Source organism: Hevea brasiliensis, chromosome 6 (assembly GCF_030052815.1).
Source record: "Hevea brasiliensis isolate MT/VB/25A 57/8 chromosome 6, ASM3005281v1, whole genome shotgun sequence".
Lineage (NCBI taxonomy): Eukaryota > Viridiplantae > Streptophyta > Magnoliopsida > Malpighiales > Euphorbiaceae > Hevea > Hevea brasiliensis.
The window spans coordinates 4530833-4545940 of NC_079498.1; the positions used below are offsets into that span (position 1 = coordinate 4530833).

Here is a 15108-nt window from a genome sequence, read left to right on the forward strand (position 1 = left end):
AATATATTTTTGCAATCAAAAAATAACAAAATTGCTCAGCAAATAAGGAGGAAAATGGGAAAGTCAGCAAATTTGTTTCCATTTTTGCAGTATATCTTTTTACAATCATAAAATAACAAAACTGCACAGCAAATAAAGGGGAAAATGGGACATAAAAGGAAAGTCAGCAAATTTGTTTCCATTTTTCAGAATTTTTTTTTAAGTTGAGACTCTTTTGTCCAATATAGGATTGGATTTAGTAGTCTATAAAAGCACGACAAAGTGGCCAATTTAAGAAGTGCATCGAGAGTTGAAGGCCATTAGTGTAGATAGAGTTGAAGGCCATTGGTGCTGCGCAGTAGCATGTGTTCTGAGGGTCATCGAAATAGCTAAGATTGTTGAGTGTTTTTTGAGTGATCTTGATAGTAAAAAAAATAATGAGCAGCATTACTTTTTCCTTTTTTTTTTTTGTTTTTTTTTTCCAAGTTTCTAATTCCAAAACCTATAGGATATCCTAATCCTAGTTGATGACCATATATTTCCCCAAGTTTCTTTCATCTGAACTTTCCTACTGATTGATGAAAATTCTAGCGGTGTCTATATAAATCAAGACTAGCTATTATACTGTGAGAACCTATAAGCGACTACTTCAAATTTTGTCTCCTCTCCTTAACAATGTCTTTTGCAGGTCCTTCCTCCATACATGACATCCAATACTATGGTGATCATATCTTCACAACTGTCACAGCAGCAGCTGTTGTTGTCGACGAATGGATAGCTAATACAATGCATATCCACAAGCGTGAACTGAGCGAACTTCTTATTGGCCTTGATACTGAATGGTGTATGCCTACCGAACCAGATGGACATCAACAAGTTGCCATCATTCAACTATGTGTGGGTAAAAGATGCCTTATTTTTCAACTTTATCATGCAGATGATATCCCACCATCTTTGATCCAGTTTCTTGGGAATAAGAAGTTCAAATTTGTTGGTAAAGGAGTATGGAATGATGCTTGTAAACTATTTGAAGATTATGAGCTGCTTGTGGCTCATACAAAAGATGTAGGTTATTGGGCAGCCAAGAAATATCATGATAGAGACTATCGAAAATTGGGATTGAAGGCTTTAGTGCTTGATTTGCTTCAGAAAGTGATTCCCAAGCCCAGAGAAATCACAATGAGTGAATGGAATGCTAAAGAGCTTACAATTGAACAGATAGAGTATGCTTGTCTGGATGCTTTTGTGTCCTTAGAACTTGGAATTTTCTTGAACAAACCTAGACAAGAAATAATCGAATATCCAGAGAACACGCCTTCCAAGAAAATTATACATCATACTCTTGAATCTTATCGGGCTACAGATGATTGCGAGCAACTAGATGAGGAGTTGAGGCAGAGCTTTGGAGAGTTTAAAGAAGATGTGAGAAGGATGAAACCAGCAAGGCAATTGGTAAGTCAAACAAGTCGTAGAAAAAGTCCAGAGACCAAGAAAAGAATGAGCAGAAAGGCAGACTCCAGGCAAGAGCTGGTTGATGAAATGAATGCATGTTTCAGCAGAGCTTTGGAGAGTTTAAAGAAGATGTGAGAAGGATGAAACCAGCAAGGCAATTGGTAAGTCAAACAAGTCATAAAAGAAGTCCAGAGACCAAGAAAAGAATGAGCAGAAAGGCAGACTCCAGGCAAGAGCTGGTTGATGAAATGAATGCATATTTCAGCTCCTAATTTTTTTTTTTTTGGAAAATATTTCATCTTCTAATTGAAGTCGTTGTTTATTTTTAAAATTTTAATTTTTCAAGTAGCAGTTAAGTGATACAAACATAAAAGAAAATTCAATTTTATATTTACCTTGTTTTTGCCTATACAAACTACTTCTCAGCAGCAAAAAAAACTAAGCTTCAAATCCAATTTGTGAAAAAAAAAATTGAACTCAATAAAATTGCACTGTGCCCGATATGGTGATGGGCGGACTGAATTCAACACGAGTTGCTTTCCCCTCTGAGAACAATCGAGGCAGTGTGTTGGCTTCCTTGGGTGCTACTCCCTCTGCGGTCCATATGGTAACATGCGGCCACTCATTTTTTGATACTACTTTTTCGCCATCAACAGAACCCGGTTGTGCTTCTAGGGCAGCCATTTTATCTGTGAAGAGAAGTGCAGTCAATTCTACTGGGACCTTCTGATTGAGAAACAGTCCATAACTTGCTACCGCTGTAACGCCATGACTTCTCTTGTGGGCAAGGGTCAAGTGAGTTTTCTTAAGGTTGTGCTCCAAGTGCTTGTCCTGAAGAAAGGCTTCAACCTTGGGGTTCTTCTGAGCCAACTGATCAAGGAATGTGAAAGTCAATAAGGAGTAAGAACATATATCTATTTCATCCATAAAATATTGACACACATAATCTATACATGAATGGCCAATTCAAGGAGGTCTTAAGCAGAATAAGAGATGGTCAAAAGAGAGAAGGAACAAATAAAGGGCCTTACTGCTCCCATCCAGTCCTAAGGAACTCTATATATTAAAGATCTTGCATATTAATTAAACTGATTTACCAGATGTTTAAAAAAAGAATATTCTTGCTTTTAATTGGGGAAAAAGAAATCCCTATGACCAAGACACCATATTCCTAACATGAATAAGAAAATTCTTCGTTGCAAGCCCAATGTCCCTAGTAACTTGGATGAAAATAAGAATGCAACATCTTTTGCTTACATTGTCGAGGGAACTACAGATTTCTGGAACTGGCAAATTGATAGCAGCAAAAACAATTGTTCCAAGTTTCCTCCTCTCAATAATTGGTGTTGTGTATTCACCCTTGGCAATTTTTCTTAGCTGTTCCTAATCTTGATTGCATAATCAACAGTAACTTGGCAAAAGAGTAAATAGGTGTGAAGACTGTAGACCAATGAAAGAAAGCATTAGTAAGTAATTAGCTTCTCATCTCTTTAGTGCTTAGCTCTTTACTGTTATAGCTTTATTAAAAAAAAAAAATATCCTTCACACTCACCTTCACAATCAACAATTCCAAAAAAGTGAAATGCCTAATGTCAATATTAGTCTATTCTAGAGTAAATCATATATACAAAATGTAAAGCAAAAATCTGAACAGAAAGCATATAATAGATACACATCTGCCATGTCTGTTGGTGTGAAACCTGTATAGATTTATTCCCTCTTCCAAAATTGACCTCACAGGATCTGGCAGAGGACTCCTGCACAAGCAAAGACGATGTGGAAATCACATTGATTAAATGAGAAAGATAGAAACAACGATGTAATTCATCCCACATATGAGAAACCAAGCAAAGATGGTATAACCCATATAGAAGCCCTTGAGCTTTAATGGTGTAAAGAAAAACTATTAAGCCTTTCAACTTTTATTGTGAGTTTTTGACCTATTGGAATCTTGAATTCTTATTTTCACGCATCTATTAAATCAAATTTGTTCAACTCGCCCCATGCATGAGTATAAAAATATTGAATAGGCAGTCAATGTCATGATGCCGCATCAGCATATTAAAACTTCATAAATTCATCATACAAACATAAGTTAAAGTAAAATAGAAGTACATTATATATTTACACACTCTCTTTCGATCTATAATCAAACTTTCCTATTTCCCAGTCTTATCATTTTTTTTAATATAGTTTGTAATCAAATGTTTAACACCAAAGAGCCGATCAGCTGATTTGGATGAATTGAACTTGATAGATTCAGAAAAAAAAAAAGGTTCAAGGGCTCAATTGATGTCTCTGTTAAAGTTCATGGGTTTTCATACAGATTATTACTGATTGTTTACTTACTGGAATTCAACAATTATGCCTGGAATTACTATCCCAGAAAAGCAAATTTCCAGGCAAGTGATTATGGCAATATACATTATATTCTTGGTTAGAAAAACAAGTTTTATTGGAATCCACGAATATTGTATTTGGTTAGTTTATAGAAGTGCAAAAAAAGTAAAATAAAATTCCATAATATTCTGAATATAACTAAATACATTATATTTGGTCTAAATATTATTATATGTAAGGGCAGGGATGTCAATACTCTATGATTTTATTTATCTGGAAATGTAACTTCCACCCTCTAGGACGGGGAAATTATGGTGGCACCCCACCCAAAGTGCAAGGACGTAAACACCCCAGAATACAACTTTTCCATACAAACCAAATATTGGAAAATATACATTCCAATTTCAAATCTCACTTTCCAAAGCAATTTTGGCAACCATTAAATAGAAATTCATTCTACATTAAAAAACCAAGCAAACGGTCCAAGGTTCAAAGTGCTGAACAGGAAAGTAACACTAAAATGACTAGAGCGTATGCTGACACTAACCCCATGTTTGATGATGATTTATTATGGTTTTATATTGTATGGTATGATTATACTCCTTGTTTGTTTAAATGGTTCCTAAAAAATGCTAGTTCTGTATTGTAAAATGATGGTTTTATTACCATCATTTCACCACAGGTTTTCAAACCACCAAATCATTTGGTTTGAGATAGTTTTAAAATTTTTTATTCCCATTTTATACAATAATTATTTATATATTTAAATAATAATAAAGGTATTTTAATAATTTTCATATTTATTTTACTATATAATACCATTTAACCAAACAAAAAAAAATTATTAAATCACCCTATACCATACTATTTTTCTAAACATACTAACAATAAAAATCATACTATCACAATGTGATTCGATACCTTAATAAACCACGTTAATCTAAACGGGGTATAAGGACACAGAAAGCATATATATATATATATATATATATATATATATATATATATATGCACTCATAAATTAGCAGAGTTTTAGACATAAGCATGCAGAAATTGCTATCAATAAACCACTAGCTGATCTCCATGAGAAAGCTATAAGAAAGATACATCAATGCTACTCCATCCTACTAGACTGAGGAAGAGCGGTGGAAATGCCGGTTTTGTCAGTTTGTTTCAGTATGCCCTGTAAACACCACTCTTGGTACATCAAGCCCTTAAAGAGCAACAGCCCTAATAGTAGTCCAAGCTAGGTGACGATGCCAACTTTCATTCTTTGAGGTTGTTTGAAACAGCTATTAGAACTAAAACAGCAAAAACAGAAATCAAACAACAGCAGATAGAGGAAAAAAAACTTTTTTGCTATTTTTGTTATTAGACTTTTTATATTTCAAACCTCTAAATTACTCCCCTCTTTATAGTCTGTAGAGGGAGTTTGTTACAGAAAAATCAGCAATTATTATGCTAAAAAATAGTTTCTACATGGACTGTTTCAGCTCCACTTTTATTGTCCACTACTCCTACATACTAGCAGAAGAAATAACAAATAAACTCAATCAAAAAACAATGACAGCAACATTTAAATTTATTCAGCAAGTTTATAACGGTAACAATCACCCCCTTAAACTTGCTTGACTCCTATCTTGTCCCTTAGCTCCAGAAATCTCTGTCTTCCCAACGGTTTAGTCAGAATATCTGCCACCGCATATACTGCTCGTGTAATCTATCTTGACATGTCCATTTTTTACAGCATCACGAATGAAGTGGAACCTTGTGTCGATATGTTTACTTCTTTCATGATGTACTGGATTGTTGGCTAACGAGATTGCTGACTTGTTGTCTATCTTTAGAATAGGTTTGACTTGATTATTGCCTCTTAAACTTGCAATTATCTTTGTAAGCCATATTCCTTGACATGTACCTCCTGTTGCTGCAATGTACTCGGCTTCGCATGACGAAAGTGCAACAATTCTCTGTTTTTGTGAAACCCAAGTGATTGGACTTTCACCAAGGAAAAATAAAATTCTAGTTGTGCTCTTCCTGTCATCTGTATCTCCTCCAAGATCACTGTCACTATACCCAATCAGCGCCTCACACTCTTGATTCTTCTTGTACACAATTCCAAGATCAAGAGTTCCTTTCACATATCTAAGAATCTGCTTAACAGCATTCATATGTGATGTCGTTGGAGACTCCATGTATCAGCTAACCACCCCAACTGAATAGGCTAGATCAGGACGGGTATTCACCAGATATCGCAGACTTCCAATAATGCTCCTGTATGTTGTAGCATCAACTGGTGGTTCCTCATCATGCTTACTCAGTTTGCATCTTGGATCCATGGGTATACGACAGCTATTGCAATCCGACATCCCTGCTTTCTCAAGAATCTTGCTGGCATAACTTGATTGGCATAAAGTTATAGATTCTGAGTTTTGTTTCACCTCGATTCCCAAGTAGTAACTTAGGAGTCCCAAGTCGCTCATCTCGAACACCTTCTTCATTTCATGCTTGAATTTATCAATTAAAGTTGCACTTGATCCTGTGAGGATAAGATCATCTACGTATACTCCCACCACAGTAACATCATTTTCTGTTTCCTTCATGTAGACCGCATGCTCGAATGGGCATTTTCTGAAATTTAGTGATATGAGACTTCGGTCCAGCTTGGCATTCCATGCTCTTGGGGCCTGCTTTAGGCCATACAAGGCCTTATACAGTCTAAGCACCTTATGCGGATGATTCTTGTCAATAAATCCTTCAGGCTGCAGCACGTACACCACCTCTTCAAGTTCACCATTTAGAAATGTTGTTTTGACGTCCATATGATGAACTTTCCATTGCCTTTGTGCTGCATATGCAAGAATTGTTCTTACCGTCTCAATCCTCGCAACTGGAGCAAACACCTCTTTGTAATCGACTCCATATTTCTGCACATAGCCCTTTGCTACAAGTCGGGCTTTATGCTTGATTATCTTTCCATTTGGATCTTTCTTCAGTTTATAAATCCATTTGAGCCCTACAGCTTTGTGATTCTTAGGCAAATCGGCAAGCTCCCAAGTTTCATTCTTCTGAATTGACTCAATCTCCATCTCCATTGCTTGTCGCCAATTTTGATTGCGATTTGCTTCCTCAAATTGTGTTGGCTCCTCCATCGACAAGAAACACAACCCAATCTCTGCTTCGACTTCTCTGGTTTCATTGTAGATTTCCTGCAATATCTGAATTTTCGAGGTGGAGTGGAGTTGGTAGAGTTTGAATCTGACTCTGATTCTGATGTACTGGTAGGAGAGATTTGTGCCATGGATTTAGGTGACACTTCCCCCTCCTCCGATACCGTTGTAGCACCCCCTGCATCTCTTAATTTTACAGTGAAAATATTGACATTTTCCAGCTCCTCTTCTTTCTTTTCGGACTGCCATGGCCAGCTCTTTTCTTCTTCGAAAATGACATCTCTACTTATTATTAGTTTCTTTTTAACTGGATCATAGAGACGGTAGGCTTTTGATCCTTCCTCATATCCAATCATCACTCCTTTTACACTCCTGTCTTCAAGTTTGGTGAGATGAGGTGATGTTACCTTGATGTGAGAAAGACACCCAAATACACGAAGATGGTGTATATTTGGAATCTTCTTACACCAAGCTTGATATGGTGTCATCCCCTCTACACTTTTTGTCAGACACCTGTTTAACACATAAACTGAAGTTTTAACAGCCTCACCCCAGAAATCTCCAGGTACCGATTTACTTTTCATTATGCATCTCGCCATCTCAAGAACAGTCTGATTCCTTCTCTCCACGATGCCATTCTGTTGTGGGGAGAATGGTGCCGTGAGATGTCTCTTCACACCTTCCTCTTCGCAGTACTTCTTGAACTCAGATGAATTAAATTCACCCCCGCGATCTGTTCTGAAGCACTTTAATCTTTTTCCACTTTCAGATTCGGCCAATTTCTTGAACCGTTTGAAAACTTCAAATGCCTCACCTTTCCACTTTAATAGAAAAATCCACATAAAACGTGAATAATCATCAACCAAGAGCATAAAGTATTTGTTACCTCCTGGTGTTGTTGGTGAAATCGGACCGCAGAGATCTCCATGAATCAATGCAAGCTGTTCCTCTGCTCTAAATGTTGCAGTATGTGGGAATGGCAGTCTGTGTTGTTTTCCCACTACACAACCATCACACACCTGATTAGTTTGTGTAATTTCTGGCAGTCCCTCCACCATTCTTTGTTTTGACATTCTCATCAATGCTTGGAAATTCAGATGCCCACATCTTACATGCCATAGCCAATTCTGATCTGACATATGTGTCATTAAACATACTTTCTCGGCAACCTGGAGCTTTGCAACAAACAATCTGTTAGGTTGTCTCTTCACCTTGATTGTGAGCCGATTTAGATCATCATACACCCTCAAAATTCCTCCTTCAATAATCACACGTCCGCCATTTTCATCGATTTGTCCTAGGCTGATGATATTGCTTTTCAATTTTGGTATATAATATACATTTGTTAGTGTTAAGTGTTCTCCATTTTTGCATTGGAATAACACTGAGCCTAACCCATGTATATTAATTACAGACTCATCACCGAATTTTACTTTACCAAAAATTGACTGATCAATTTCAGAAAAATAATTTATATCACCTGCCATGTGATTACTGGCTCCAGTATCGAGGTACCACCCGGCTTCCTTCATAAGACTTCCTCCTGTTGCAGCTACATATACTTCCCCTTCAGTAACTTCACAGGTTTCAATCATTAACAAAGAAGGTTCTTCAATGTAAATTTCTTCCTTCGAAACATTCAGCTCGCAATTCTCAATTAATAAAAGAGCCGGTTCTACCTCTTCAGTTTCTGTCAAATTGGCTTGTTCATCTTTCTCTTTTGACAAGCACTCCGATGCAAAGTGTCCCATCTTTCCGCAGCCGTAACATTTAATTTTTGATTTGTCGAATTTCTTCTTTTGTGGTTTCGACTCATCATCACCACCTCGGCTTGATTCACCACAATGTCTTCCTCTACCACGACCGCGTCCTCCGCGTCCTTCGCTTCTTCCTCCTCTTGAATTAGCAGAAGCTTTCTTGTTCTTTGTAGCCTCCTCTCTCGCTTTCCACTCAGCTCTAGTGAGAAGGAGTGTTTCGTCCGACTTCCCACCACAGCTAAGTAAGCGTTCTTCATGGGCTTTTAGTGAACCTATCACCTCCTCAACAGATTTGGTGGTTAGGTCACTGAATTCTTCTATGGCGGATATGATCTGTAGGAACTTGGATGAGACTGATCTCAACAATTTTTTCACTACCCTTTCTTCTTCTACAGTATTTCCAAGATTCCTTAATTTGTTGACATGATTGTAAGCTTTCCTGAGAAATCATCAACATTTTCGGAATCCCCCATTCTCAATGCTTCGAACTCTCTCCAAAGCGTTTGAGATCGTACCTCTTTAACCTTGTCAGCCCCCTGGTTCATCATTTTTAGCATATTCCATGCTTCCTTGGCGGTCTTCTTTGCACCCAACTGAAGCAAGGTATCTTCCCCTATACCTTGGTAAATGGCAGCCAATGCCATTTTGTCTCTGCGGCTATTAATTGGATCAGGTGACTCAATAGCATCCCATACTCCTTGAGCCATCATAAAAACCTCCATCTTTATAGCCCATGCTGCATAATTACTTTTTGTCAGCATAGGATATTTTAATGACACTGAACTTTCTTTCTCAGGGAACAAGGTTCCTGCTGCTGTGATAGAACTTTCTATCTTTGAGGCTTCCTCTTTTTCTTTTAACTCTCTCTCTCTTTTAGCTCTCTCTAATTCAATATGAGACATTTTGGGCCTTGATCTTAAGGCTCTGATACCAAATATTAGAACTAAAACAGCAAAAACAGAAATCAAACAACAGCAGATAGAGGAAAAAAAACTTTTTTGCTATTTTTGTTATTAGACTTTTTATATTTCAAACCTCTAAATTACTCCCCTCTTTATAGTCTGTAGAGGGAGTTTGTTACAGAAAAATCAGCAATTATTATGCTAAAAAATAGTTTCTACATGGACTGTTTCAGCTCCACTTTTATTGTCCACTACTCCTACATACTAGCAGAAGAAATAACAAATAAACTCAATCAAAAAACAATGACAGCAACATTTAAATTTATTCAGCAAGTTTATAACGGTAACAACAGCAGTCTCGTCAATAATTGATTGCATCTTGACATGGAAGTTCCTGCAAAGATGCTTCATAATTTTAAGCTTCTTTGAAGCATGTTAAGTGGTTAGACCATACCTGTGCCATTATATGCTGGTGTTATGTATTATACATGTAAGAAAATTTGTTGTAGGCTTCCATCATCCATTGATATAAAGTTGAGTTTATTATTTAACAATGTTGTTGTAAAATTCAATTGTTATTTAATAACAGTTCATTTTAAAGCAGGAAATTGTCTCTCAACTTCAGCTTCATCTCTAGTTTGTTCTGTCTTTACAAATGTTAAAAAGAAATGAATTTGCCTAGCATATTTGAAATTGTTGAATCCTCTGACAGGATTGAACAAAAATCTGCACTGACTATGAGAAAAAAGAACAGAAGCCCATAGAACAAAAAGCCCTCCAGCTTGGATCCGAAGGTCAATTAATGAATCTAGTCAATTAAACTAAATGCCAAGCTAACTGATTTCTATGACTTCTATGGATAATCATATGCTCGGAACGGGCAAGATGGAAGAACTCACACCTCATGTGGGGAAATTCTCACACGCCCCTAGTATAAATCCTTCTTTCTTTGTTATATATATATATATATGACTTCAATTGAGACTCGAATTCAAGATTTTACAATTCTAATAACTATTCCAACACCATTGAATTAAAAAATATTTTTAACTAAATACTTACACACTTGTTGTGCATTGCCGTATTGTATGGTTATATTTTAGTTTTTAAAATTATTAATAGAATAAATAATAAAAATGTAATATTTAAATTTAAAAAAATATTTAGAATGTATAAAAATTTAAATTTTAACAACATACCTCATAAATATTTAGTAGAAACTCTTACTGACCATCAACATGTACTATTTTTACTATAACTTTCAAGGTCTAATGATAGAGATTTATAATAATTTTCAATTTATATTTGCGACGACTAAGGCTTTTAATGCTATTGCTATGTTTATTAATTATTATTCATTTTACTTATCATTAACCTATTTATCTTTTTACCATAAGTCAGTTTTATGCTACAACCTTATTTCATAACTAAATTATTATTAATAATAAAAATTTACATTTTTTTTATAATTATAATTAATAAATATAGATGTATATTAATTTTATTTAAAATTTTATGTTAAGTATTAGAAAACTAAAATGTCTCATTAATTAGTGATAATAAAAAGATTAATAAATTTTATCTAATATATACATATCAATTATTATTAATATTAATGATATTTTTCTTTTGCAATAACGTTTCATTAGTATATAAGGCTAATAAGTTATACATATATACAATTAAAATGAGAATAAAAAAACTTTTCATAGTAAGATTAATAAATTTTATTTGATATATACATAATTATTATTAATGATAAAAATGTAAACTTTTGCAATTATATATATATATATACACACGCGCGTCATAGATAAACGAAAATATGATTACTAAAAGTTGTAGAATTACATGTAAATAAAAGCTGAAAAAAAAAACATAAATAAAAGGAAAAACTAATTTACAACCAACCCTGTTCTATGAGGACATAGAGTCCAAAGGAGAATCATGTGCTTTACCTAGCCAAAAGCATATTTTACACCCTTAAACTTTCATAGAAAAATCAATTTGCTTTTTTAATTTAATATTGAATCAATTTGCTCTCTTAATTTAAAAAATTGGATCAAGTTAATACATTTTTATTGAATCAGCTATCTAGTGTATTTCACGCGATAATGCACCCATTAATGATAAAAATGATACAGATGTGGAAAAAAAAAAAGAAGCAATAATCAGCAACAATTTCTCTCTTTTTTTTCTAACCCTTCTCTTTTCTCTTCTTTCCCTCCTCCTCCCTGTACTTCTTAAAATTACATTTCCTTTTCTTCTTCCTCCTCCTCTCAACAATAAGCCTTTTTGTACCTTGATGGTTGCTTCACTTCGACTACTCTTCCATTTTCAATAGGGTTCTCAATCCATGACCCCACTAGTCTTTAGCAACCTAGTTCAATCGGCTTCTGATGCATACATTTTGCATAGTTATTTAGGTCTAATTTTATAACCATTTTTATTTGATTATTAGTCATTTTTAGCTAATTTCATTAGTTAATTAGTTAGTTTTTCATAGTTGTCAATTTTGCATTAATTTGTAATTTTTACTTTGTTTTGTAGGAAAAATGGTGTTTTTGAAGGACTGAAGAGAATTTTGCCATTGAGGAGTGTCTTCTACAGCCAAAGATGTCAAAAATAGGTTTTCAAGCTGAAATATGCATTGACCAAACTGTGCATAACTTGCCGCATAAGCTATGCAGATCTGCATAAAGGGAAAGATCACTGTTCCAGAACCAGCCGAAATGTGCATAAGGAGACTGCATAGCTTATGCACATTCTCGCCCCCCTTATGCACCTTCACGGAATTGTGCATAACCTATGCACCAAGTCATGCAGTTTCGCATAAGTGACTCGTAACCAGCTGAAAATCAGATAAGGGACTGCATAACTTATGCAGTCCACTTATGCAGTCCCATAAAGAGTTCATTAATGAGCTGGCAGGAGATTCCCTCAAATAATTCCTCATAGAACATACCATTTTAGGGCTCCATGTCAGAAAAATGCTATAAATAGTCCCATTTTCCCATTTTAGAAAAAAAAGAAAAGGAGCAGAAAAGGAAAGAAGAAGGGAGGCAGAATTTGAGGAGTCACTTTCACCTTCCACACCATTTTCAACCAAGATTTGCAGATTTCTTTCTTCCATTACATTTTTCTACATTTCTAGTGTTTAATTTCTTATTTCTTAGCTTAGATTAAAGCTTTATTTCCATTTAAACTCAATATATCTTGTAAGCATTATGGATAGTGAGTAGTTTACCTTTGATTCTGGAGTAAGGGTTGTAATATTTGAGATATTTTGTGGATTTTGATTGGGTAATCCATATTTTGTGGTCTTAATGAGTTTTATTCATTTCTTGTATGCTTAATGACATGCTTAGTGTAGGATCCCATTAAGTGATGTTCTTAATCCATGGTTGAAGCACCGAAAGGAGAAGGTCCTGTGATAGATAATCAAGAAATCGGACTTAATTAACTTAGATCTAGAAATAGGCTAAGGATTAAGAGGACTCACAGATTAATTAAAGAACTTAATGGGTCTTAATTAATTCTAACTCCATGAAAGTAGGATTAGTTTGATTAAGGCACTCTTTGTCTCACTCGAAAGGGAATTCAAAGGATTTAAGAATTAATCTCCTTAAAACCCATAAGTTTCATAAGATTGGATAACCAATTTAAAATCCCAAAATAGCTCGAATATGAAATCCCGAACTCCGGAATCGCCTTTTTACCATTGTTAATTTCTAATCGAATTTAATTACTTGCCATTTTGAATATTGCCATATTTGAACTTGCTTATTTCAATTTGATGCAATTCTAGTTTAATTAATACATTGTTGAATAGAATATTAATTTTGCATATTTAGATTTCATACTCCATTACCCATCAATTCATTACTTCAATTTCAAAAATACTTCAATTTACTCAACTTTTTATATCAAAAATTCAATCATTAACACAACTCCTCGTGGGATCGATATCTTTTCTATACTACTTGTACGACCCGTGCACTTGCGGTAGGGACGCATCAAGTTTTTGGCGCCGTTGCCGGGGAGTTGTTTGTTTGAGATTGAATTCTTGATTATTTTAGTTGTTTATAGTTTTATTTTTGTTATCTTTTCATTTTGTGTTTGTTTGTTCTTTTTCAGGTACTTTTAATCTTTTATGAGAAGAGCTAGAAGCACAAGTGACACATCCTTATTGTTCAATCCTGAAATTGAGAAATTTTGTAAAGCCAACAAGAAAGAAACCAGAAAAAGAAAGGAAGCTTTGAGAGAAACCGAAATTGAAGCAGACATGGCTGATGAAAGAATGAGAATTGGTGTTAATGCTGGAAATGATCAAAACAATGAAAATGCAGCCCAAGGGGAAGAAGTTGTTAATGCAAAAGTGCCTAGGGGAAGTATGATGGATCATGCTTTTCCACGTTTTGATGACTTGAGAGAGAGTATAGCAAGACCAAGAATCGATGCAAATAGTTACAAGATGGATTTTGGAGTTCTTCAAATGATTCAAAATTCTCAATTTGGAGGACATCCTTCTGAAAATCCACACACACATCTGAAGAAATTTGCTATGATCTGTGACATGCAAAAACAACCTGGAGTGTCTGATGATGCAGCAAGATTGAAGCTATTCCCATTCTCTTTGAAAGATAGAGCATTGGATTGGCTTGATTCTTTACCTCACAACTCCATTACAAATTGGGAGCAACTCACTGATGCATTTCTTGCACAATATTTTCCACCTGGAAAAACTCAAGAGTTGAGGAATCAAATGACAGCTTTCAGACCAAGAGAGGATGAAACTCTATATGAGTCATGGATGAGATGGAAAGAATTAGAGAGATTATGCCCACATCATGCCATTCCGAAATGGATGATAAACCAGAATTTTTACACAAATGTCACTCCTGCAATTAGAGGAATTATTGATGCTCAAACAGGAGGAGAATTTATTATAAAGCATGAAGATGAAGCTTATGAGCTATTGGAGAAAATTGCAAAGAATACTCATCTTTGGAGTAGTCCAAGAGGACCAGCTCCAACTCAAAAAAGGCAAGCTGCTGGAATGTATGATCTTGATCCATTCAACATGATTAATGCAAAGTTTGATGCACTTACAAATGTCCTTGCTAAGAAGATGGAAGATTTGAGTATGTTGGTTAGTTCATCATCATCAGCTGGAAGTTCACAACAAGTGGCTTATGCAGAGGAAACTACCAGCTGTGGAGTAGATTATGGAGAACAAGCAGCATATGTTGGTAATTATGGAAACAAACAAATGGGGAATCCTTACTCTCAAACTTACAATCCAAATTGGAGGAATCATCCCAACTTTTCATGGGGAAATCAGCAAAGTCAAGTTCCAAATCAGAATTTTCAACCACAACAGCAAAGTCAAGTTCCATATCAGCAAAATAGGCAACCATTGCCTAATTTTCAGCAGAAAAATATGAACCCTCCACCAAAACAGCAAGAACGAAATTCCACCACTGAAGCTTTATTGCAAAAATTCTT

General features: G+C 35.2%; 3 protein-coding genes and 1 non-coding gene across 4 annotated transcripts; 1 reads left to right on the plus strand and 3 right to left on the minus strand.

Moving 5' to 3' along the window:
* Positions 1-321: 321 nt before the first annotated feature.
* LOC131180939 (uncharacterized) lies at positions 322-1566 on the plus strand. The gene has a single exon (XM_058149255.1). The coding sequence runs from the start codon at positions 655-657 to the stop codon at positions 1564-1566; it is 912 nt and encodes a 303-aa protein (XP_058005238.1). The 5' UTR covers positions 322-654.
* A 55-nt stretch (positions 1567-1621) lies between these two features.
* LOC131180952 (tRNA ligase 1-like) lies at positions 1622-2687 on the minus strand. The gene has a single exon (XM_058149269.1). The coding sequence runs from the start codon at positions 2356-2358 to the stop codon at positions 1909-1911; it is 450 nt and encodes a 149-aa protein (XP_058005252.1). The 5' UTR covers positions 2359-2687; the 3' UTR covers positions 1622-1908.
* Positions 2688-5450: 2763 nt separating this feature from the next.
* On the minus strand, positions 5451-5966 carry LOC131180940 (secreted RxLR effector protein 161-like). The gene has a single exon (XM_058149256.1). It carries the CDS (start codon positions 5964-5966, stop codon positions 5451-5453), a length of 516 nt encoding a protein of 171 aa, XP_058005239.1.
* An 8383-nt stretch (positions 5967-14349) lies between these two features.
* Positions 14350-14457, minus strand: LOC131181270 (small nucleolar RNA R71). Its single transcript, XR_009149896.1, has one exon. It is a non-coding gene; the product is annotated as a small nucleolar RNA R71 (small nucleolar RNA).
* Between the last annotated feature and the right edge of the window lie 651 nt (positions 14458-15108).

Excerpts from the sequence above, each read along its gene's own strand:
- LOC131180939 (XM_058149255.1), top strand. The coding sequence starts at position 655 with ATGTCTTTTGCAGGTCCTTCCTCCATACATGACATCCAATACTATGGT.
- LOC131180952 (XM_058149269.1), bottom strand. The coding sequence starts at position 2,358 with ATGGATGAAATAGATATATGTTCTTACTCCTTATTGACTTTCACATTC.
- LOC131180940 (XM_058149256.1), bottom strand. The coding sequence starts at position 5,966 with ATGGAGTCTCCAACGACATCACATATGAATGCTGTTAAGCAGATTCTT.